The sequence below is a fragment of the Eptesicus fuscus genome, chromosome 10 (genome assembly GCF_027574615.1).
Source record: "Eptesicus fuscus isolate TK198812 chromosome 10, DD_ASM_mEF_20220401, whole genome shotgun sequence".
NCBI classification, from domain to species: domain Eukaryota; kingdom Metazoa; phylum Chordata; class Mammalia; order Chiroptera; family Vespertilionidae; genus Eptesicus; species Eptesicus fuscus.
In genome coordinates, this window is record NC_072482.1 from 53,524,877 (window position 1) to 53,549,544 (window position 24,668).

Sequence of the window (24,668 nt, forward strand, 5' to 3'; positions counted from 1 at the left end):
TTTTTGTTTTGTATACTTTGTGTATGTACTTTATATTTCATGATAACAAAGAATTTGTTTTTAAAGAAACTTTTGCCTTTGAGAAAGGATTAGGGAGTAGGTAAACCTGTTCATGTTTATAATAAACTATATCAATTATAAGTATTACATTAACAACTCGCTCTCCAAAAAGTCAACTCTGCTTCAGTCTGTTCTCTAGGACTCTAACATGGATACAAACACCAAAGGAACTTGGTGGAATCATTTCCCACCTGCCCGTGTGTTCCTATGTAACAGGTGGCTATTCACTGTTCATGTGTTATGCTGGCTGACACCCAGGCCCTTGCTGATCTTGTTCTCTGTACTTGTGCAACTGCAGGAATGTCTTTATGGTTAACAGTGTTGGTAGACAGAAATTAAAATTCCTATGAGCCAGGAGATTGTGGTTCGATTCCTGGTCAAGGCACATGGCTGGGTTGTGGGCTCGATCCCTAGTGTGGGGTGTGCAGGAGGCAGCCAATCGATGATTCTCTCTCATCATTGATGTTTCTCTCTCTCCCTCTCCCTTCCTCTCTGAAATCAATATAAACATGTGTGTGTGGGGGGGGGGGGGAGGTTTAAAGAAATTAAAGGGTTTCCTACTGAAGACTGAGAAAAATGTAGCTGTGGGCTACAGGCATGAGATATTTTGTTTTTCCTCATAATGTGCAATAAAAGATGCATTAGCAGTCATCTCTACTCCTATGTTGGTTGATATAGCAGTAATCATTACTTCAAAATAATTAAAAGAGTAAAAAATATTTTTACAGAGAGAACACAAGGGATGATAGTAAATTGTAGCTACTTTGCACCTCAAGAAAAAAAAATACACCTGAAAATAGGTCCTGAAATTCTGATCACTTTATATTGTTCTTCTTCATTTTTTATTTTAGGGTTTGCTCCTCTACAAAATAAAAATTAGGGGGAAAAACAAAAGCAAATGATTTTTCTAAAAATTTTTAAGCATTCCTGATCTTTAATTGAAAGGTCCGACAACCAATTTCAACATATTCTCTGTGCTGCAACCATTTATTACTTACTTACTTACTTACTTACTTATTTATTTATCTATCCTCACCCAAGGATATTTTTCCATTGACTTTTAGGAGTGGAAGAGAGAGGGAAAGACAAAGAGAAATATCAATGTGAAAGAAACTTATCGATTGGTTGCCTCCTGCACAGGCCAGGGAGGAGCCTGCAACACAGGTACATGCCCTTAACCAGAATCAAACCCGGGACCCTTCGTTCTATAGGCCGACGCTCTATCCACTGAGCCAAACTGGCTAGGGCTTTACTACCGTTTTAAAGGAATGTTTAAAAATCTTGTTAGAAGGGTTTGTGTACCTCTTCTTTAAAAGTCTCTCAAAAGCCGAAACCGGTTTGGCTCAATGGATGGAGCGTCGGTCTGCGGACTGTGAGGGGTCCCGGGTTCGATTCCGGTCAAGGGCATGTACATTGGCTGCGGGCACATCGCTGTTGGGGGGTGTGCAGGGGGCAGCTGGTCGATGATTCTCTCTCATCGATGTTTCTAGCTCTCTATCCCTCTCCCTTCCTCTCTGTAAAAAATCAATAAATATATATATATATATTTAAAAGTCTCTCAAAATAAACTATTGAGGAGTCAAGCAATGGATTTTGGTGAGAAAAGGAAAAGGCATATGGCAATGGTGACTAATCAATGAGCACAGTCAGAGGAGTCAATGGAGCTTTTATTATGAAAGAGCTCACATTTATTCAAGTAAATTCTCTAAAACTATTCAAGCTAAATGCTTTTGTATTTGCTCTTCTTTTTACACCTGCAATTAAGTCATTAAGGTGTCAATGTTCACATTCTCTTAGAATAATTCGGCACATTCATTCTAATTGTACTAGATCTAAATAAACGGGCTATATCATCCTTCATTATTTCGGAAATCAGTGATCTGAGAATAAAACTAAATTATCCTAAATTAAGTATGGCCAGGTAATAATAGCAACCAGGAAGCATCTAAAGTGTCAAAATGAGGAATACTATGACTCTAAGCTGAAAGGTTGACGGGGGGGGGGGGGGGAATGCATTCTTTGTAGGCAAATTACATAGGTTTTGTCATCAGCATAAGGATCCTGAAGGATGAGCAGAAGCTCCCAAGCAGAGCAGAGGGAGAAGGTGGGTGCAGCAAGAGCACTGGCTGGTGGATGAGTGGCAAGAACTTCAGGATGGGGGTTGGGGCACAGGATGCCTGAGGAAGCTTGTAAGTGTTTGGGGGCTGGAAGAGTGGGCAAGGATCAGATCGGGATGGATCTGACACAAAGGAGGCTAAACTTGATTTTGAAAGCAAAGTTTAAACACTAAAGGTCTTAAGCAGACAAGAAACATGATCAGATTGATGGTGAAGGAAGGGGTGAAGGTAGAGAAATTGGCAGAGGAAGGCTGACTAGAAGACCACGGCAAGACCAGACATGAAATGATGCACTGAACTAAGACAATGGCAAGGGGATGGTGAACAGGGCACGTATAGGAAAATGCTGAGATATTAGAAAAAGGCCAATGGATATACAGGATGAGGTATAAGGAGGCCTTTTCTCCCAGGCTGATGGTTTTAGTGGACGATATTGCTATTAGCCAACACTAGCAATACACAAGGTGGAATAGACTTCGTTGATGAAAGATAAGTTAACTTGTTGCATCTGAAGGTTCCATGGAACCCCCTGAGTGAGGAGTCCAGCAGGTTGAGAACTCAGGAGACAGGTTTAGGTCCAGATAGAGAATCTGTGGGCAGGGGCATCGGTGGCAGTTTAAAGCTGTGAGAGGAGATGAGGTTGCCTAAGGAAGTTTCCATAGTAAGGAGTGGGGAAACCGCAGTTCAAGGGCAAGTGAGAAGAGGAGACAGCCGGGCTGGAAGGGCCAGCTGGAGAGAAGCAGGGGCACCGCTTTCTCTGAGATAAACAGAAGTAGGGACACTGCCTGCAAGAGATGAGGAGCTGCAGAGAGGTTCAAGGCTCCTTACTGATGACTTCCATCTCCTTTGCTGAGCAGGTGCAGAAGATGAGGATGCAGCAATGGAGAAAGAGTTTCTGAAGACCAATGGGTAGAGCAGCAGGTGGGGGTGGGACAGGCAGCTGTCCGGGCCGCACAGCTGGGCAGGCAGGAGCTCCACCAATGCCGGGAAGACTGTGAGGTTCCCTGCCTGCACTAGCAAGTTGAATGCAGGGCACAGAAGAAGGAACACTGGGTTGATTCAGAATTTTGCAGTTAAAAGTAACTTCAGAAACTGTCTGGTCTTTCTCCCTTCTCTTTCCTGCCCTACTCTTGATTTCTTTCCTCTCTTTCATTCCCGGGGCCCCATATTATAGATGTGTGTTAGGGAAGAGAAGGCAATGAGGGCCAGGAAGGCTCTTTCAGGGTCAAGCCCTGTGAAGTGTGTATGAACTTTAACTTCATGGATTCCTAAAGCAGTTACTACAGGTCCAAGACATCACTGACACATGCTTCCATACCACAACCACGAATCCCCCTCCTCTTGCAACCACGCTGCCTGGAAACTCTGTCCACATGGCAGGGCTCCCACCCCTTACACTCCACTGAAACCACCCTGCCCAAGTCCACAATCCCTCCTTAATGCAAAATCCAAATCAACCTTCTTCCATATTTATCTTTCTTTAATTCTCTATAGATCCAACAATAGTGGCATAGTTCTTAGAATACTTCCTTAACCTACGTCTCCACTGCTTTTCCTCTCACCTCCTACATGTTCCCAAGATTTTACCTTTACTCCTTCTATCTTTCTCACTCATGGAGTGATCTACTTTCCACCCACGATTTCAAACTGATGACTCCCAACTCCATATCCAGCCCAGACCTCTGTCCTGAGACCCAGGGACCCTCGTGAGGGATCCTCAGGAACCCAAAACCAGCACTTCCACACTGGACTCGTCATCTTCCTTCCCTTCCAACCTGCTTCTCCTCACCTGAGCCAGAAAGAAGCTTGGGAAGCTATTCCTCACTGCTCCCATCCCTCACTCCTGACAGCTGGTCACCCTGGGAATTCGCCCTTTCCTCCAACTCAGTTAACACTGGAGTTCAGCCCTTCATCATTCTCAACCCTGAGGACAGAACCCTCCTAGCAGGTCTCCTGACATCCCCTCAAGGCCCTCCAGAAATCCCTTTACCACAAAGAGCTTCCTAAGACACAAATCCCATCATGTATTGGAATGACAATGCTTCTCAGAGTCATTCACTATCTCCCCATAGCCCTTTGCTTGACACACCAGCCCCCTCCCACAGTCTGACACCCCCCCCTGCATTGCCTCCCATGCGCCACCATACAGAATTACATGTGCCTCCCAAACCCCGCTTTTGTGCCTCTAAACTTTTGCAGAGGCTGTTCCCTCTACCCGGATATCCTAACCTTTCCCTACCATTCAGCCCTTTCACCTGCCACTCTGATTGTCCCCAGATTCTGTTGTGACACCGGCTACTCTGTGAAGCCTTCCCCTCATCCCCCCAGCAGGTGCTGCCTTTCCTTGCTTGGTTCTTCAAACTCTTCCCCGGCACTGACCATCCAAAGGCTCCATGTCACCCGCCAGCCTGGGAGCCACTGGAGGACAGACACAGCGTCTCATCACCTCGCTTTCCCCCGCATCTGGCATGGTGCCTGGCCATTGGATGAAAAAAAGGCTTCGCTTCTGAGCCAGCCACTGCTCCGCAGTGTTTCTAAGGGATGACAGCATTTAAGTCGAAAAAAGGAAAGAGCTGCAGAGCCTATGGAGGATGAAGAAGAGGCTGCCACTGCTCTCCTCTGAGATCCGTGTCCCGCTCCACTGGGAAGAGGCCGCTGCACAAGGGGTCATGAATTCTTAACTGGAGAGGCCGAGGACGGCCAATCTGGAAAGTAGACTAGGCTCAGCAATTAAAATAATTTATCATTCTCAGCGCCTCTTTCAGGAAGCTGATACTCATGTTCTTTAGTGCAACTGATGGATCTGATCTGTTCTGCAAAATGGGGTCAAAGAGGTGTGTCCTTAAAAAAATGATTATCTTAGAACCGAAGAATAAACCCGACTCAAACATTTTTAAAGGAGAGCAAGAAGACAGGAAAGAAAAACTGACCCTGGCTGTTTGAATGAAGATTTCTCTTGTTATAACCGAACATGAGACCTGGCCCACAGCAGAAACAAATATCGATATGTGGGAAACGGCAAACCACTGTTTAATGAGGAGTCCTTGCACGTGGCCTTCCCGACCATGAGGACGCCTTTCTCCATGTTGTGCTCTCCTTGCTGTAGTTTGCTTGTCCCCTAAATGCTCATGGGTGCAGGAGCATATGATAAGCTTCTGTATTTTCACCAAGTCACAGGCATGAGATTAGCTCCTGCAAACAGGAGGCCTCACTACATCTAAAACTGGGAGGGAGGATATCAGAGAACACATCAATCGAGGTGTAATCAGGGAGAGAGAATCCCTGGCTTTTAGAGAAGATCCTGGTGATAAGTCATTTGATTAAAGCTTCCCCCACACACACACCCATTCATTTACAAACGCAAAATTGTAAAATTATGGCCAACCTAGAGTCGAACTTGGATTCCCTGTTCTAATGCCTATATACCAGTATTTATAGTTGATAATGTTATGACTAGATAGTTTGACAACCGTACCCTACACACTTCCCTATGGGGTTGGAAGACTCTTAAGACACTCACTGGTGTCCACAAGGGGGCAGTATGTCACACAAAAGAAGCGATGGTGTCTGTTACCAAAAATCAATTTCATTCCAGTAATTTGACCCTGTGTCTCCCAGACTTCCCCTTATATGGAATTGGGTCAGACTTAAGCATTCAGTGGAACAGAGATAAAAACCTGTCTTCTTCATCTTCCTCAGTAGCTTTATAAAGCCAGTGGGACATGATATGGTTTTTTTTCCAAGTGCAAGAAAAAAACCACTTTATAGCTGAACGTGCTTATTTGAGCAGACCTAAAACAGAGCTTCAGAATTATGTGATGTTACATAACAATAACAGCTTTCCACTGTCCTTGCTCTTCAGAAAAACCATACCTGGAGCATTTTTAAAGCTTCAGACCAAAGTAAACATATCTGAGAACTCCAGATAATTGAATCACATTAGTCAAACAACTGGTTCCACCTCTTCCACCGCTGTAAGTGCAGACACAGCCTGGGAGCTTATGGACTGCTAGAATTGAACAGGCTCTCATGGAAAGCTCATACTTACACTGCTTTCCTACATATTGTAGTCCCCTATGCTGGCCCCAGTTTCTACGGGTGCCCGTCTGGTGTTTTGCCTCTGAGGCTACAAAAATGGGAAGGAGGAGAGGAGCCCAACAGTGCGGAATCCATGGATTCTCTGTCACACATTTTCTCATCATGAGTGGGGACAGGGTCGTTTTCTCCACTGGATTTAGAGCTTTCGGGAAAGGCTGCTCAAAATCTCCCAAAGCAAGAAGTTGGCTACAGGTCTGGAAAGCTTATGAAACAGAGGAAGGTCTGTTTTTCCTTCTGCTACTAGGGACTTAAGGGAATTAGAGGAACTAGGATTTTCCTTTTTGAAAATTCACTGTATATTCACATCTCAATCAAGACATGGCCTTCCACCTTAACTATTTCTTCCTCAAATTAACCCTTGAGGAGACACAAATGAGAAATATTGGCTAACCCAAAAAAGTATTTTTCTAATTAAAAAGAGAAAAGAGTCTATGTATGATTCAAGCATTTGGAAGTTTGTGGTCAGTAAAATTAAGGTAGTTTCCTACCAGGATAGCACCTCCCACCCCTTCCACAAGCACCCTTCCCTCCACCACACCCCACCCCCAGCAAGTATTAGCAGGGGCCCTTGTAGAGAGAGGGGGGAGGGAAGAGCAGAAGATGAACTTCTACCATGAAGTAAATATGTACAAAATGTCCATACACCCATAGCAAGAAGCAGTGACAAGTGGTACTTGGGAATCTTTCTAGATAAAAGCCTTTCTCGCCAGCGTGGCTCAGTAGATAGAGGGTCAGCCTGCACACCGAAGGGTCATGGGTTCAATGCCCAGTCAAGGGCACAAACGTACCTGGGTTGCAGGTTAGATCCCCAGCCCAGATGGGGCTGTGCAGAAGGCAACCAACTGATGTGTCTCTCTCACATCAATGTTTCTCTCTCTACCTTTCTCTTTCTCTTCCCTCTCTCCCCTCCTTCCTCCCTCCTTTTCACTCTAAAAAAAATTCAATGGAAAAAATATCCTCAGGTGAATATTAACAAAACAAAAAATATATATATATATATATTTTCTAACCGAGATATAAATTTTATGAACCGCTACAGAAATCAAAGAGTTGTAACAAAACTACCAACCAATGTAGGGCCTCCCGCTTCCTTTCAGGCAGCTAACAATGTGCTAGCTCTCCTAGGGCCCATCAGTCAAATGAAGGCTTTGGAGGGCCACATCAAAGGAATGCGGAGGGGCCAGGGTGGCCCTGTGCTGCTTCTTCATTTCCCTCAAAGTAGGGACTGGAACCTGGCAAGCAGGTGAGACAGGCTCTGTCCTACAGGCTATTCCCTGGGGCTAAGCATGGCATGCGTTTTGGTCCTGACTGCAGAACCCTGCACTCTGAAGTGGGAAGTCCAGCCGTTCTGGACAGGTGTTACTCTAAGGAAAGGCCTGGGTTCATTCTGGAACCCAGCCTGTGATTACTCCCATGCCGACCTGCACCGCTGCTGCCTCCCTCCTTGCTCCCACCCCTTCTGAAGTGGTGCTTCAGGTCAGCCCTGCAATACACTGGGCAGGAACTGAGAGTAGAAAGAGGAAAAGGAAAATAGAAGGGCACTTCAAATCCAAGAGATAGAACAACAAGTTTTCTAGTTAGAAAGAGAGCTGAATGGATGAAATAGGAAGGTGATGAGGAAGAGCCTTCCAGAGTCAACTCCACACTGAGTGTATCTCCCAGTGCAGGAGGGAAAAGCTACTGGGTGAGCAACTGGCCCAGGAATAACAACTAATGCCAAAAAGTGGGCTTAACAATACTTAATTAAATCTTTGGAACAAGATAACGTTTGCAGAAATCAGAGAGAAAACTTATCTACTGGGGTAGGGAAAGGTGCTCCGACTTCCAAAAAATGGACGAAAGAAAAAGCATTTTTAAAAAACCTAGATGACAATAACGCAAGAGGAACTGGGTCTGTTTAATTCTCAGTGTCACAGCCAGCACAAGGCCATGTGCAGAACGAGCCAGCACACAGCACAGTGTGTGTGATGCTCCCGACTCGGGGAGCACAAGCTAGCAGTCAGGCAGTCGGGGCAGAGAGCGGTAGCATGCTTTCCTACTGAGCACAGAGACACTCTTGTCCTCTGAGGAAAACTGACAACAATTCTACAACGCTTGTGTAATTTATTTCACCTAAGACTTGTGCCCTGACTTCGTTTTCTGTTCCCTGCTCTGGGTATCTGATGAATGTTATTTTAATGCAGCGGTTTGTATTGGTGAAGAGCCCAGCCTATTAACATATCTCCCTCACCTTAGTGAGTTCCAGTCTAGGTCAGGGGTCAGATAACTATAGACCATAGGCTAAGAAATTTACATTTTAAAATAGTTGAGGCAAAAAAAATCAAAAAAATACTATTTTGCATTAAATGAAATTCAAATTTCAGTGCTTTTACTGAGAGAGAGTCATGCTTATTCATTTGCATCTCATCTATGGCCACTTTTCCTCTCCAACATCAGGGCACAGTTCAGTACAGTTGACCCTTGAACAACATAGGTTTGAACTACGTGGGTCCACTTATACGTGGATTTTTTTCAATAAATATGTACAATATTGCCGAAACCGGTTTGGCTCAGTGGATAGAGCGTCAGCCTGCGGACTGAAAGGTCCCAGGTTCGATTCCGGTCAAAGGCATGTACCTTGGTTGCGGGCACATCCCCAGTAGGGGGTGTGCAAGAGGCAGCTGATCGATGTTCCTCTATCATTGATGTTTCTAACTCTCTATCCCTCTCTCTTCCTCTCTGTAAAAAATCAATAAAATATATTTTTTAAAAAATATGTACAATATTATAAATATATTTTCTCTCCCTTATGATCTTCTTAATACATTTTCTTTTCTCTAGCCTACTTTATTGTAAAAATGCAGTATATAATACATATAACATACAAAATATGTGTTAACTGGCTGTTCCTGGTATCGGTGAGGCGTCCCGTCAACAGTAGGCTCGTAGTTGTAGTTAAGTTTTGAGGAAGTCAAAAGTTACATGCAGATTTGCAACTTTGTAGGGCGTTGGTGCCCCCAATCCCCACGTTGTTCCAGGGTCAACTGTAGTTTCTACAGAGACATATGGCACACAAAGCCTAAGACAGGTACTAGCTGGGCATCTACGGGAAATGTCCTAGAAACTTCACAGTCATAAGTTTGACCGCTAAGTCAGCCAGAATGCAGAAAGCTTTGGCAAAGTTTTCTTTCCAAGAGGAAAGGTTTGGGGAGCATCTGAAAAGTGACAGAGAACTTGGCTTCCTGGAAGGGGGGGGCAGGCCGGGCACTCACCAGTAGAAGTGCTCCTCCACCATCTTGGTCGCCGCCCTGGAGATGGCCCTTTCCTGAGGCCCCAGGTTCTTGTTTAAGTTCACTCCAAGCTTCTCCTCCAGAAAGTCAATTATGAATTCTGTGCCAGAAACCTTTTCATGGTTATATTCAATCCAAGGCATTTTCCCTTGAGCAGAGAGTTTTCCACCAAAATAATTCTAAGCAGAGGAAAGTTTAAAAAGAGAAAAGCAATGTTTTATTTAAATTTTACTGTGTGATTAACAGAAACAAACATCTCAACTATATATTGGATAGTGACTATACGACTCAAGTGATTGTACTCAGCATATAAAATCTTAAAGAGAATAAATGGTTACTCTTGGGAAAAAAAAAACACACACAAGATTTACTGCACATGAAGATATTACTTTTCTCCAATTAATTTTATCATGGGCTCTAGCTAATTGCTGAGAGAGAGAGAGCCAAAAGAAAATAAAGCATATATCCATGCAAAGGCGTGTGCACAAATGTTCATAGAAGCTTTATTTGCAACTGTCAAACACGGGGGGGAAAGCAAGAGCTCATCAAGAGGTAAATGAATAAGCAAATCCTGGTATAACCTTACAATAAAAAGGAATGAACTACTGATATACACATTAACATGGGTAAATCTCAAAATAACGCTGCTAAGTGAAAGAAGTCAGACAAAAAAAAAAAGAGTACTTACTGTAGGATTCCATTTGATAAAACTCTAGAGAATTTACACTGATCTATAGTGACAGAAAGCTGATCAGTGTTGACTCAGGAGGATAGGGGGACAAGAAGTGACAGGACAACAGAATTACAAGAAGGCAAAAATAAATTTTGTGGGCAATGGATACATCACTATCTAGATTATGGTGAGTTTTCATGAATATTTACATATGCCAAAATTTACCAAAGTATACATTTTAAATATGTGCAGTTTATAGCATGCCAATTATATCTCAACTAGAGGCTCGGTGTACGAATTCGTGCACCAGTGGGGTCCCTTGGCCTAGCCTGTAGGATCAGGCTGAAACAGGCTCTCCGACATCTCCCGAGGGGTCCCAAATTGTGAGAGGGCACAGGCCAGGCCGAGGGACCCCACTGGTACATGATCAGGGCCGGGGAGGGACATGGTAGGTTGGCCAGTGGGGGAGGGGACACGGGAGGGTTCCAGGGCATGTCCGCCCTGTCTCACTCAGTCCCAATCGGCCGGACCCCAGCAGCAAGCTCATCTACCAAATCAGAGCGTCTTCCCCCTGGTGGTCAGTGCACCTCACTGCAAGTGGTTGAGCGGCCTTAGAATATCATTAGCATATTATGCTTTGATTGGTTGAACAGCCAACTGGACACTTAGCATATTAGGCTTTTATTATATAGGATAATGCTGTTTATTTATTTTAAAATGTTGCATTGGGTAAATTTTAAATATATCGGACTCAACATCTTTAAACTGTTTCTCTAAAGTAGGGGTCAGCAAACTTTTCCTGTAAAGGGCCAGATAGTAAATTTTAGGCAGCCCATATGGTCTCTGTCACAACTCAACATTGCAGTCGTAGCTCGAAAGCAGCCATAAACAACACATAAATGAATATGAGTAGCAATAAAAGGTTGTCCCCTGAAATGTGAATGTAATGCAATACAAAGTATTCTTCCTCCTTTGACTTTGGCCCACAGACCTGCAGCCTGTCCACCTCTGCTTCACTTACCCTCATTACCTCCTAGAGAAACAGAGTTAAACCTACGTAACCACACCCATCAAGCCCCGCACAGGAAGACCCTTCCTTGTACAGGTGCTTGATGACAGCAAATTCTGTAAGGGCCTCCTTCTAGGAGATCCCGGGCAAATCTTAGACTAGAAACAAAATTTTCCAAGAAAAAAAAATTACCATTTGAGGGTTTTTTTTGTGTGTGAGAAATTATTGGGATTACCGAAGATGATTATTGCTCTAATTGTTCTTACCTAAATCACACCAAGATTTGTGTGTGCCTTTCCCAAAAACCAAACAGCACATCTCACCACAAGGGATAAAAAAATATATAGAATGTTACAAAATTTCTAAGTCAAGTCTCTCCGTGTCTAAGAATTATGCTTGCATGTTGTATGTGGTATGTATGACCAATGAATTGGCCTCCAGTGAGATAACAGGGTTATGGCTAGAAATCATGATCCTTAAAGGCAGCTGTCCATTTGTGCCCACAGGGACTGGGCTTGGACTACGTTTGAGGGTCCCAGGCTTCTCAGACCTCTGAGGAAATGTCACCTTTTTGGAAGGCTAAAAACCAGAGCAGGTGTTAGCTAATGCTGCTTACTGCTAGCTTTAATGGAACGTATTGGAAACTCACTGGTCTCCGTCTCCTGGTATCAATACTTTATCTCATTGCTTATTCTAAAGAAATTCATTCTGGACCCAACCTAGAAAAAGGGGAGTTAATGGGGCTGCTGATAGCCATATTGCTTTTGGGCAACCAGGAAAACAGAACCTCCTCTGGTGGATACAGACTATGCCAGGGTTCACAGCCTGGCAAGTCCTCCCTGCCCCCACTCTTTCGCAGACACTGCTGTGCAGTGAACAACCTGCAAGACCATGGGTAGATGCAGGTGGTCTTTTCCATGCATTCCAAATTTCTAAATGTGATTATATTACTTTTAAAATAATATATATATATATATATATATATATATATATACATTTTTTTTTCCCTTAACTTCCATAAACATTTAAAAACACCTGGCCTACTCTTATTTAAGCAATTGGAGTCTGACTGACCCACTGAGGATAGTTTCTGAAAGCAATTTTGGGAAGAAAGGTGAAGAGGTAAACCCTCTACATTTTTCTCAAGCTGATGTTTCCCCTGCAAGTCTATCCCTGGTGCGGTGCGGTTAATATATCTACATTCACACTGCATTATTAGCACAGCAGTGAAAGCTATAGGCTTTGGCATAAAAATCTGGCTCCATCATTTATTCAGTGTGTGACCTTGGACCTCCCTGAGTCTCCCTAATCCTCCCTGGGCCTCAATTTCCTCCTCTAAAGAATGAGGACAATATAATAACAGTTGCTAGAACCAAATGCACATGAAGTGTCTGATAAAGTGCCTTTATCATAAGGACTAACATCACCATCACCATTCTGTGATGGAGAACTTGAGACCTTAAAAGAAATCCCCAAGTTTTGTCATTCTGATTTGCTACACAGTCATGATGGCCCAAATTTTCAGCTAAATTTACATCTATATATTTAAAAGCCTAATATGCAAAGTGTCCCTTCGGGAGTTCTATGGACTGGTAGTTAGATCGCTTGCTATGATGTGTGCTGACCACCAGGGTGTGGCGTGGAACGAAGGGAGGCCCCGGCCAGCAGCCGGCAGCAGGGGAAGGGAGGCCCTGGCCGGCAGCCGGCACCGATAGGGACCCTACCTGTGCACAAATTTTGTGCACTGGGCCTCTATTCTATTATATTCCCTGAAGCTTTGCAACTATTTTGAAAGGTCTTCCATCAACTAAATTTGAAGTTACTTGAGCAACTTTTGTGGGTTATAACTCACTGAAAAAAATCCATGCAGCTATTATTATATTATACAAAAATGTAATATCTATCATAGTTTTATAGCAGAATATTCTCATTTTTTTGGATATACACACTGAAATAGTGAGGGATGAAGTGTTATTATTTCTGCTGCCTATTCTCAAACGGTGCATTAAAAAAATTGTCCATAAAGGTATGTTTTAACAGAATGGGGTTATGTTTGTTGTAAGATATGTGTAGGCTAATGTTTGTTAGCTCTGTGGTCTAAAGCAGCGGTCGCCAACCTTTTGGACCTCACGGACGGACCACCAGTGGTCCGCGGACCACCGGTTGGCGACCGCTGATCTAAAGTGTTTATCTCTCAAGTGGATTACTAAGTAGACCAAATCTTTTATTGCTAAAGTGTTCTGAGATACATGCTTAAAACAACTTCCATTCCCTAGGATCTACTTTTTAAGTCTAACATCCCCTGTAGTTACCAACTGCATGCACGGCCTCTAGAAATCAGTATGCTAAGCTGACCAACTTGATGAGAGTAACTATCCATAGGGCTTGTCTCCAAGGAAAAATATTGTTTAGCGTGACAAAATTATAGGCCAACCTAGGGATGTTGTAAAGCTGTTTGAAAGTAACTCAGAGCAAGTTATAAATGTAGTGCTTAAGTCATGTTCTGTTTTAAAAGACTGTGGCAAATACAGACAAATTAAAAAGAAAAAAAATTGTCCATAAGGTATATATAAAGAGAAATAAAGCAAAAAAGCAGCATGTCAACAACTGGTGAATCCAGGTGAAGGGCATATGGGTGTTCACTCTATTATTCTTTAAGATTGGGATGCCACCCCAATAATTTCAATTTAAAAAAGTTAAAACAGATAGATAGATAGAGATAGATAGATAGATAGATAGATAGATAGATAGATAGAAGAAAAAAAGGCAAGATCAGCAAATAAATAGAACATCAAAAGTTAAAACTGAGAGCCAGAGCAGTGAGTTCCGAAGAAGTCATTATCTATTTAAAAAGAATTACTGTGTGAAATACATGCTTCATATACAATCAGTTATGTCAAATGATGTATGTCTAGAGAAATGAATGGAAGGATGGTCAAAAATATCAGTGACAGCAATCTCTAGCTAGTAGGATGGCAGGAGATTTTCCTTTTTCACTTATACTTTTTTGTACTGTTTGAAATCCTTATAAGGACCGTCGTACGTCAAATACATGTAATCAGAAAAAATACTAAAGCTGTTTCTTTCTTTTATTACCCATATTTGTGGGATCTCCCTATACATGTTTTGTAACTTCCCATGAATCTTTGATTATTACAAAATGAACACTTTTTAAAATTGACCTATTGATATTTATATCTTGATTTTAAAAAGATAATAACTATGACCAAAACATCAAGGTTTTTTTTAAAAAAGCTTTGTGAGTGCCTACTGATGGTCATCAAATATTTATTCCAGTCTCACTTAGGTTAAAAAATAGAAAAGTTTCAAATATAAAGTCATGCTCTTAGGAACATGGTATCTTAATATGTTTTAAAAAGGCAAAGGGCAAAGAAGGGGCCGAGGGTGGAGCCCCCTGGGAATAGGACAAACCTCTCTGCTGATCCTCTGAGACATGGGCACTTCCCACCATCACGTTCCAGGCACCACATGCGTCACAAACCCTTGCTGATGGCCCTTGGGCCTCAAGGCACTCTGGCAGGCACACCCCCTTCTAAACCACAGAACCACTTTCCCTCCACCCAGATCTCTGCCCCATGCTGAACACCCCTCCATTTATTTCCCACAGAGACCTCACAGAAGAAAAAACACTCCTATATCATTCCTTTTTAAAAACGTATCTATACTGAACAAGAAACAATAACTTTGGAAGCGGGTAAGCGCGGCCCTTCTCAAAGGCCTCGGTAAGAGCTCCAGGCTTCACAGTGAGGCGTGTGTCCTGCTGCTGCCGTTATACAAACTGAAAAGCAGCGGCTCCAAAAAATGAACCAAGGTAGGTAGGCAGGCTGCTGGTAACGATGGGGCAGAGGCAGGAAAGAAAGGGCAGCCAGCCCGGCTGTGGCTGCCAACAGCAGGATCACTTCATGGGGTGGAGGCACACATGATCTTGGAAGCAGCCAGAAACTCAGAGCACAAGATTCAGGTTCTGACCCTCACTGTCCCAAACCTGCCATGGCTCAAGGGGGAAGCTTGTCTAGAGTGATGGTGGAGTGGAGACAGGCAGCTGCAGGATAGCGTTCTCCTCCAATCAGCACCCCTCGGTGACACACATCTTTAGTGGCAACTGCCAACACCACGCTGAACAGCGATCTTCAAACCTGATCCACTGCATTTAGAGAATCCAAGCCTGGGCTGTTTCTATGGCTATTTTCTCCTCCATCGCTGGCTTAGAAAGTCCTTAGTACTTTTCTCCCTGCCTCCGTCTCCAGACTCACCCTTGTATTTCAGCCCCCAGTCATAAAGACCCCATGCCCTCCCAGATCCCCCAGAGTCCAGATTCGGTGCCACTCCACCATACTCCCAGGGAACCTCCAAAACAGCACTACCAAGCTGAGAGCATGACACTCATCTCATCCCAGTGCAGCTGAGAAGGATCCCCATCCCCTCTTCTGTAGAGAAACTGGCTCAGAAAGCACAGGCCACGGGGAGTCAGGAGGTGGCCGGGGGGGGGGGGGGGAGATATCGTTATCAGGGCAGCCAACAGTTTGGCTGGGTGAGCTCTCCCTCCAACCTCCCTGCTGGTCTGTTTCCAGCCAAGGAGACCACCTCCTCTCCATGCTGCTACCTTGTAAGAGCTTAAAGGTGAATCCCTGATCTGTGGGAGCCATTTGGAGGAGTGGCAGCAAACCAGAGGGACCACACTGGTTTGGAGAATGCCTGGGGCTCACCTCCTTCCCTTTCTTCAACCTCCTCCAAGGTACACAACCTGCAGCCTGAGCTTTAGCCCTTGCTCAGTATAAATTCCCAGGCAGGGAAGCTGACATCCCCAGTGAAAGGAGATCTCAAACCAAAATAACTAGGCACCAGAGGAGTACAACCGTGGGAAGGGCAACAGGCTGGATATCTACAACGTGAGGCAGACTTACTGGGACAGACCAAACATTTTTAATTAGCATAATAAATGTCCTCTAAGAGATAACGAAAGAGATTAGTAATACAAACCAAGGGGAACTATTAAGAAGAAAAAATGTAAAAGTTGAACACAATAAATGAGAGAAATAGCACGATCGATGCAAGGAGAGAATAGAGCAATGGAGAGAATAGAGCAATTCCAGAGAGGAATTCTCCCAGAAGGAAGCAGAAAAGAATGAAGGGATACATTCTGAGATGCAGAAAATGAAAGTAGAGCCTTCGTTATTCAACAGGAAAGGAGAAAAGGAAAACAAATAAAAAAGAAAATAAATACTAGAAAAATAATAATTCCCCAGAATTAAAAAGATTAAAGACCTCAAATTAAATATTTATAAAGGACCAAACAAGATACTAAAGACCCACACCAAGGCACATGATAGTGAAATTTAAGAATGTCAAGATTAAACAAGTACTCTAAAAGTTTCCAGAGAAAAAAATGAAAGAAAAAGAGTCAGATTAACATCAGATTTTTCAATAGCAACACCGATGCAAAAAAAAAGGCAACTTAGTTATATTGTTAAATTTTTATATAAAAAAAATATATAATTTTTAAACCACTGAAGGAAAAAAACTTTGATCACAGAATTATCCAATTTGGGGGCATAACGAAGCTCTCAGGCATGCAAAGCCACAGACTGCCACTGAAAGGCTCACTCTGAAAATACTCATCAAGGAAGTACTCCAATAAAAAGATAAACAAATCCTGTAGGATCAGAGATGGGAAATTAGGCTAGTCAAATAACTTAGTAAGGCTTGCTGTTTATAAAAGGACCAAAACAAACAAACAAACAAAAGAGATAATATTTCAAAAATTCCGGAAGTAGCATATTACACAACAGCAACACAGATGGGATGAGGGCTGGGAAGGAAGAGACCCAAGGTTCATGTGAACCTGCTAACACACCTGTATCATTCGAGGGCAAATACAATGGGATACATTTAAGAAATAAATAGGGATAAACAGACACAAATTATGATCTTAAGAGCAACCACTATAGCAACAAAAATAGAATTTGTTTTAAATGACAAAAAAAAAAATTTAACTATCCAATTGAAAGCAGGAAATGAGAAAAAGTAAAAACAAAGTAATAGTAAGGAGACAAGTATTAAATAAGATGTTAGAAATAAATCTTAACAGCCCAGCTTACCTGGCTCAGTGGTTGAGGGTCGACCTATGAGCCAGGAGGTCACAATTCAATTCCCGGTCAGGGCACATGCCCAGGTTTCAGGCTCAATCCCCCATCTGGGGCACACAGGAGGCAGCTGATCAATGATTCTCTCTCATCATTGATGTTTATCTCTCTCTCTCTCTCTCTCTCTCTCCCTCTCTCTCTCTCTCTCTCCCCCTTCATTTCTGAAATCAATAAAAATATATATATTTTTAAAAGTAGCCATACACTAGGCTAAAGGGTCAGTAAATTCCATGGAATTAATATCACTAAAACTACCTGCTCTGACCATAAAATTGAAAAACAGCAACAAAAATCAAAATCTTAAAAAAGTTGCATTTGGCTAGACCTTAAGGGAAAAGGAAAAACATCAGGGAATTTTTAAAAAATACATAGAATTGAATGACAATGAAAACACAACCTGTCAAATCTGTGAGACACAGCGCAAGCATTACTCAGAGAACAAAGTATGCCCTTAAATACACGCCTATATTCCCTCTCCAATGCTGAAATGAGCCAGCGTTTCCCTGAAAGTCACCCAAACAAAACATGGAAACTGTGGAGAAATTCATTTCCCGGGTGCCTGCTGGGTGCTCTGCCCCAGGATTCATGAGACAAAATTTAATGCTGTCAATAAATAGAAACCTGAAGGATAAAACCACATCAGGCAATGAATGGTACACCCACCTGTATTAACAGCCTATCCAAACTATTAACCAAATTATACTCTACTCAGGAAAAAATAACATGGCCCTGAGCCCTACAAAAGTTCATGCTCGCCCCCATTAGCAAAGAGTGCCAGTCCTTCCCACCACGTGAGGTTAGGGACCGCGTCTAACAGATTTTGCTGTTATGAGAATAAAACGTATTTGCACACGAGTACCTGATAGGGTAAGTCAGCCATCCTTAAGTAAGTTTCCATTTTCAAACAGAAAGGAGATAAACTGGGGACACCATTGTTAGGTCTTGCAAACTGATGCAAAATAATAGCATCTTTGGAGTCAATCTCTTGCTGTTTCCTGTTAAAACCAAAACAGAATTAAAGAACAATCCACGTGTTATACACTCAGTTCTCTCAGTTCCTCAGAGACCCCTGCTGGGCTGTTGCTCCTCAAGAACAAGCAGATGTTCGTCTTGGGGCTTACCTCACCCAGAGGCACGGAGCAAGTGGAAGCTTGGTGAACCACAGAAGAACCTTACAAGCTCCCATTTTACCACGACCTCCAGGGCCCAGCAAAGTAACTACATATCGACCTCCTTCTGGTCCCTGTAGCTTATGGACAGGAAGAGCACTTTCGGGGACAGGTCCCCCTTTTCCCCTTACTGGCTATCTTTACCTGCCAGGGGACACGATGGGTAGATTAAAGTTATATTCTGGGCTTATTATGTGTCAGGCATGGTTCTGAGGGCTTCACAGGCATGATCTCCTTTAACCTTCACAATAACCCTACGAAGTAGATGCTATTGCGATCCATGTTTTATGGAAGAGGAAACTGAGGCACAGAGGATGAACTTGCCCGAAGTCACATCACTATGGCAGACGCTAGACTGAACCAGGTAGTCAGAGCCTGTGTTCTTGAGGCTCTTCTTCCACAGGGCCCTGGATAACATGCAGATTTCCTCGGCCCTGACCCACGTCTGCAGGGAATCTGAGACGCCAAGCACTCTGGTCCCTCTTCCCAACTACCTGCCCCTCACCTGGCCTTTCACCTGCGGAGCAGAGGGACTGGCTTCTGGGCTCCCTCATTCTCTCCACCTTCCCAGGGTCCCTACTTTCACCACACAGCACCTGTCTCAGTGCCCCTACCTTTGCCCCTTCTTCTGTCTCAGCCACACATCACCTATCTTTTCTTTGGCTACTTTTTTGGGTGGGGAGGACTTCCCTGGTACAGTTTTTCAATAGCCGCCATGAAGTAAAGCAAATACTGGATTCCAAGTCTGGACACGTGGGGTCAAGTCCACGTCCTGCTTCCTACTGGCCTCGCCCTCTTCTCCTCTCTCAGAGAGATAGTGAGGAGAGTACCTATTCTGTATTGATTATCCTGAGAATTAAATAAACTAATATCTATAAATATTTGGTGAGCTATCAAGCATATGTAGGAGGGATGGACTTTACTCTTTTTCAAAGAGATATGGTCCTATCCCCTTACACTACAAAACCTCATCATTCCACATAGTTTCCCTCAGACACCACAGGAACCTCCTGCAATTTCCATCTTTTACTCTACCTAACCACTTCCCACTCTTCCCCTTGGCCTTCCCTGAGCTCTGGTTCCCTCCCATCATTCCTAGCTGAATCCCTCAAGTACATCTATCTACCTAAGCAAGCAAAGACAAGCTCTTCGTATCACCATCACACAGATGGTCATCTACTGCAGCATCTCCGCTCAATATAACAACACTTTTGGAGAAGTTTACCACTGAAGAGCCCATTCCAGTTAGAGAGGTAAGAATGGCTCCTTTTTAAAACATTGGTCAAATGAATAAAAATATTTGCTGCTTTCTGGCAATATTTGCTATGAAACAAAGGTTTTCATTTAGATGAAATGTTTGGGAGGTCAGATATCAAAATTAAGGAGCCATTTAGACTATATTCCCAGAAAGTGCAAACTGTAGATTTGACAACTAACTGATTTTGCCCACTCAAATAATTCAAATCACGGAGTTGTATTTTTATGTAAATTAGCCGGGCAAAATATAAGGACTGAAAGGTTAGGAGGTAAATATAAAATCCCCTGAGCCACTGGCCAGAACAATCTAATTGTAATGGTTAACTTGGGCCATGTCATAAGAAGAATGGATGTTAACTATGTGACAAGCATATATGCCAATGACTTTGTATGCATGTATATTACATGATTTCAGTAACACTACAGAGTGGATATTGCTACAGTTTAAATTTAGTATATTACACGATATTTATATTTTATAGTAGACAGCAAAACTGAAGCTCAGAGAGGTTAATAACGTGCCAAAGGACGACCAACTTGAGATCAAGTTGTTAACAGCTCCAGTTCCCAAGCTCTTAAGCACAACTACACCAAAATGAACCATTCCTACTCAGTAATATGAAACAGCCAGTTGGATCCAGACCACTTACGCCTAACTTTCTGGTGAAAGTCTGTGACAACTAATGTCCACCTTTTACTGTCTGCTCACTATATGTCAAACATGAGGCTAACTCACTTCATCAACTCTACAAAGAAGGCTACTATCATCATCCCTATTTACAGATGAGAAAACCCAGTAGCCAAGAAGCCCACTCTCCAATCCAAGGTCACATGACTGATTAAAAACAGAGTAAATCTGAACCCAAACAGGCCCCAGAGCCCTCCCTCCACACATCAGGAACCTCCCTCTAACAGGATCAAAGAAGCAGGTGACCTCTTTCCCAGAAGCTGTATTTTATAAAGTGCCCTTATGACGAGGGTTGTATCAGAGAACACCTGTACAGCAGCAAGACTGGCCCCTACTCCCACAGTGAAAGATACCACAGTGAACATGCCTCTGTGGACGGCTGATGAGCTCTAGAGGGAGATCAGAGTCTGACCCATGGGCTGCTCTGATTGCCTAAGTTTTCTAGGACAGGCTGAGCCATGGGCCTTAAGTGCAAATGAGCTACCAATAACAGTCATTACTTAGTCACTCAACTTACAAACAATACATTTCCAAATGCCACACTGAATTTAAGACAGCTGCTGGGCCCTAACCCGTTTGGCTCAGTGGATGGAGCATCAGCCTATGGACTGAAAGGTCCCAGGTTCAATTCTGGTCAAGGGCATGTACCTTGGTTTCGGGCACATCCCCAGTAGGAGGTGTGCAGGAGGCAGCTGATCAATGTTTCTCTCTCATTGATGTTTCTAACTCTCTATCCCTCTCCCTTCCTCCCTGTAAAAAATCAATAAAATATATTTAAAAAAAAAAAAGATAGCTTCTGGGCTACCTCCACTGGGAGAAAAAAAGCACAGGGTTGGGACTATATTTGTTGAAAAATATTGTAGTGGGGAAAAATCCAAAATACCTACTTGGGTTATACTCATTAATGAAACTTTGTAAGTAATTCTCATCCGTCAACTTTACTTTCCGCTCTGGAGACATAGCCATGGATTAAGGTTAAGTCTATGCAACAGCAAATCCAAGAAGGTGGTGACGACTATGTGATTGCCAGTGAACTCAGACAGTATAGCCATTTCAAGGTATACTGTCCACTCGCATATTTCATATTGTTTAGTGTCTTCCCTAAAATACACAGACAACTGACGATTTCCCTTTAAGCAGAGGTCTCTATCATGTAACCTCTGAACCTCAGTCCCAGACCTCAGGTTTTTTTCCACTATCCCTCCATACCCCAGAAGCTGTCAAAAATTCAGGTGCTTCCACAGGTCTGTCTTCCCTGAGCTATGCCCCAATTCTCTACATTTCTCTTCCTCTCCCCCCATCAAAATCTACTTCACAATTGGTACTCTCTAGGAAGCAGTGGTAAAAAAGTTCAGGCTCAGCCCACACACATTCCCAGATTTGAATCTGGATCCTACTACTCTTACTGTGTGATCCTGGGCAAGTTGCTTACCCATCCTGGGCCACAATTTCGTTACCGATAAAATGGGGATCAAACATCCAATGCTAGTTGTAAGGAGTAAATCTAACCACACAAGGAAAGCACTGCTATGCAGAGCCCCTACTAAGGACTCAGAAATGGGCAGCCACTTTTATTACCAGCATTAGAACAGGATTTTCCAACTCAATTTAAGTATCTGTCAAGAAACAAAAGTGAATCAACCAAGGATTAAACACACCTCAACTAAATAAGTATCCAAGCAGTCTCCTAAGTAGGGAAAGGACACACTTCTGTCCAGAGGCCTCTTCTTTGTCCAGCGACCACACCTACCAGGGTGTGGCCTGCTCCCAGGGTGAGCTCCGAGCTCCTCCCTATTCCTGCAAGGTCATTTAAGCAAGGGTTAGACTCAGTCCTGTGAAGCGTGCCTTCACTCCCTTCACAAAGTGGGCAACTGGTGAGATACCACATGGTGTGGGATCCTGAAAAGAGGGCTGGAATATAATTGAGGAACAATGGGGTTACCGTTTAAATTACTGCACAAATGTCTCAGTTTTTCATATAGCTTGAAAGAGAGTTCTAAAAGTAGCAAAAACATAAAATAACCTAGAGAGATCATTTCACTTTACATTTTTTTATTTCAACTAGACTAGATTCAAACACTGTGCTAAGTGAGAGCATTTAATGTGTAAGATGGAAATAAAACTTCTCAATTATGACTAAATAATACGAACATACATTTCCCCAGACCTCAATGATTCCCCACCCTCTCAGAGACTAGAAATATTCACAGTACCTGAGCTGGTCTGTCACAGTGTCCTCCTGGAATGCCTGCAGGCCTATTAAAGGTCACTGCCACTGTCTTTGTTTACAACCTACTGTGTAGGACTCCCCCACTGGAAAAAGGCAGCGAAAGCACATTTCTCAGTGTTTAAAAGATACTGGCCGAGAGGGACATTCTAAGCTACTGAAAACTGCTTGCTTCTGGTCATCTCAGTGGCAGAGGGTCCAACACACAGAAATTTTAAAGGTAAATTAATGTAGCAATTAGCCAAACGACCATCTCAGCAGTCTGTGGTTATTATCCTACTCAAAGATCTCGTGTGGGGCTGGATGTGCCAACAGCAGGGCCTCCATTTTCTGCTATTTCCAAGTGAATCCTGTCAACATTCTGCGGCAGGCGGCCATGCAACTGTTTGTGGCTCTGGGTGCCTCTCACGTTCCTGTCAAACACGCCCAATGTGCTAGTCCTATATCTCCTATGGCTCACACAACAATAGCATGCAAACCCGAAGACGGTGCTTCGCTTTAAACAACAGATTAGCAGAGAACCAGGTGAAGGTTGCATCAAAACTGCACAGCACTATACCCGGCCCTGCAGCCTTAACAGGAGCCCAGAGGTCTCTGGACCCTTTGCAATTTCAGCCTTTTCAGCATGTTAACATTGGGGCGGAAAGGGGGAGAGGGGTTGGGGGGGCGGCGGAGGGGGGGGTGTAGCATGGAGAACTAACCTTTAAGTAAAATATAAGGTTAGTGGTTAATGTTCCAGCATGATTATCTATAAATAAATGAGGACTTTCATAAAAGTGTAACTTAGTATTTCTACAGGGCCTAATTCTGTTGTTGTAAAACAGTGCACTTAGGATCTTGCCAAAGACTCTTGGCTTTCAGCACCGAAATATTGGGAGACGGATGTTTTTCCCTCCCAATACCAGATTAATTCCGTCAACTCTAAACTGCCCCTCAAGGCCATGGTCACCTGGGCATTTGAGCGGCGAGACGGAGGGTCCCCCCTCGCGCCAGCCCTGCCCAGGCCAGGGGCCCCTCCGGCGCCCCTGCGGGGCCCTCTCTCACCTAATGACCAGGAGTTCGTGGAGCAGATACGCAGCTGCGGCCAGCAAAGCTCCCCCGGTCAAGTAAAGTGTTTTCTTCCACCAGGGATCGGAGCCCAGCCCTGCCATGATCCCACCGTAATCCTGCAAAGGGAAAGCGATGATGTCCCCATAAAAGGAGAAGGGCTCCTCGGACCCGGCCCACCAGCCGAAGAAGGAGACGCTCTGGTTCCGGCTCAGATCCACCACGCACGGCCTGGACGAGGCAAAGCCAACCCCCCAGGGCATGCTGCGCGGCTGGCTGCGGGCGCCCCTCCCAGGGCCCGCGCCGCCCGCATGGGAAGGGGCCGGCGCGGCCGGGCGCGGGCTCAGCGGCGGGCTGCGGGCGCGGGCGGCGACGACCTAGGGCGGCGGTGGCTGCAGAGGAGGAGGAGGAGTTGAAAGGGTCCTGGCCGCGCCAGGCGGTCCTGGCCGGCGGCACCCCCAGGCCCAGGGCGGCCGCCGGGTTCCCCCGCGGCGGCCTCTCCGAGCCTCTCTTTGTGTCGGCGCCTGGAGAAGGCCGCGTGATGTCATTGCTCCCCGGGGCCGGGAAACGGGCGGGAGACAGTCACCTACCCCGCGCCCTGCCCCCGCCCCGCATCTCCGCGGTCCGGCGGCCTCCGCCCCGGCCGGAGCTGCAGGGCTGGGGCGCGCCGGTCCGGCTCCGCGCCCCGGCGCCACGGCCCGGAAAGGCTCCGCGCGCTCGGGCCGGGCTGCGGGGGCGGCTACAGAGGCGGCTCCGCCCGGAGGAAGCTGCCGTCCGAGCCCGGATCGCGGTCCCCCTCAACCCGCGCGCCTCCGCCTCCGCCCCCGCCCCTCCCGCGAGCCAGAGAGCGGGGCGCGCCACGGACTCACCTGGGGCCGCGCGGAGCGGAA

The 24,668-nt window shown here is 44.5% G+C and overlaps 1 protein-coding gene across 2 annotated transcripts in view; it reads right to left on the bottom strand.

Moving 5' to 3' along the window:
* FAXC (failed axon connections homolog, metaxin like GST domain containing) overlaps positions 1-24,487 on the bottom strand; it is a 57,873-nt gene extending 33,386 nt beyond the window's left edge. The window contains exons 1-4 of one of the 2 annotated variants that reach the window (XM_054722012.1): positions 24,369-24,487; positions 23,776-23,897; positions 18,250-18,385; positions 9,527-9,723 (exon numbers count right to left, since the gene is read on the bottom strand). In XM_054722012.1, the coding sequence (XP_054577987.1) occupies positions 9,527-9,723; positions 18,250-18,385; positions 23,776-23,882 (440 nt within the window). In that variant the 5' untranslated portion in view covers positions 23,883-23,897; positions 24,369-24,487. Of the gene's footprint in view, positions 1-9,526; positions 9,724-18,249; positions 18,386-23,775; positions 24,147-24,368 lie in introns of those variants that run through there. The other variant, XM_008152244.3, reaches the window with a different exon arrangement.
* Positions 24,488-24,668: the final 181 nt, after the last annotated feature.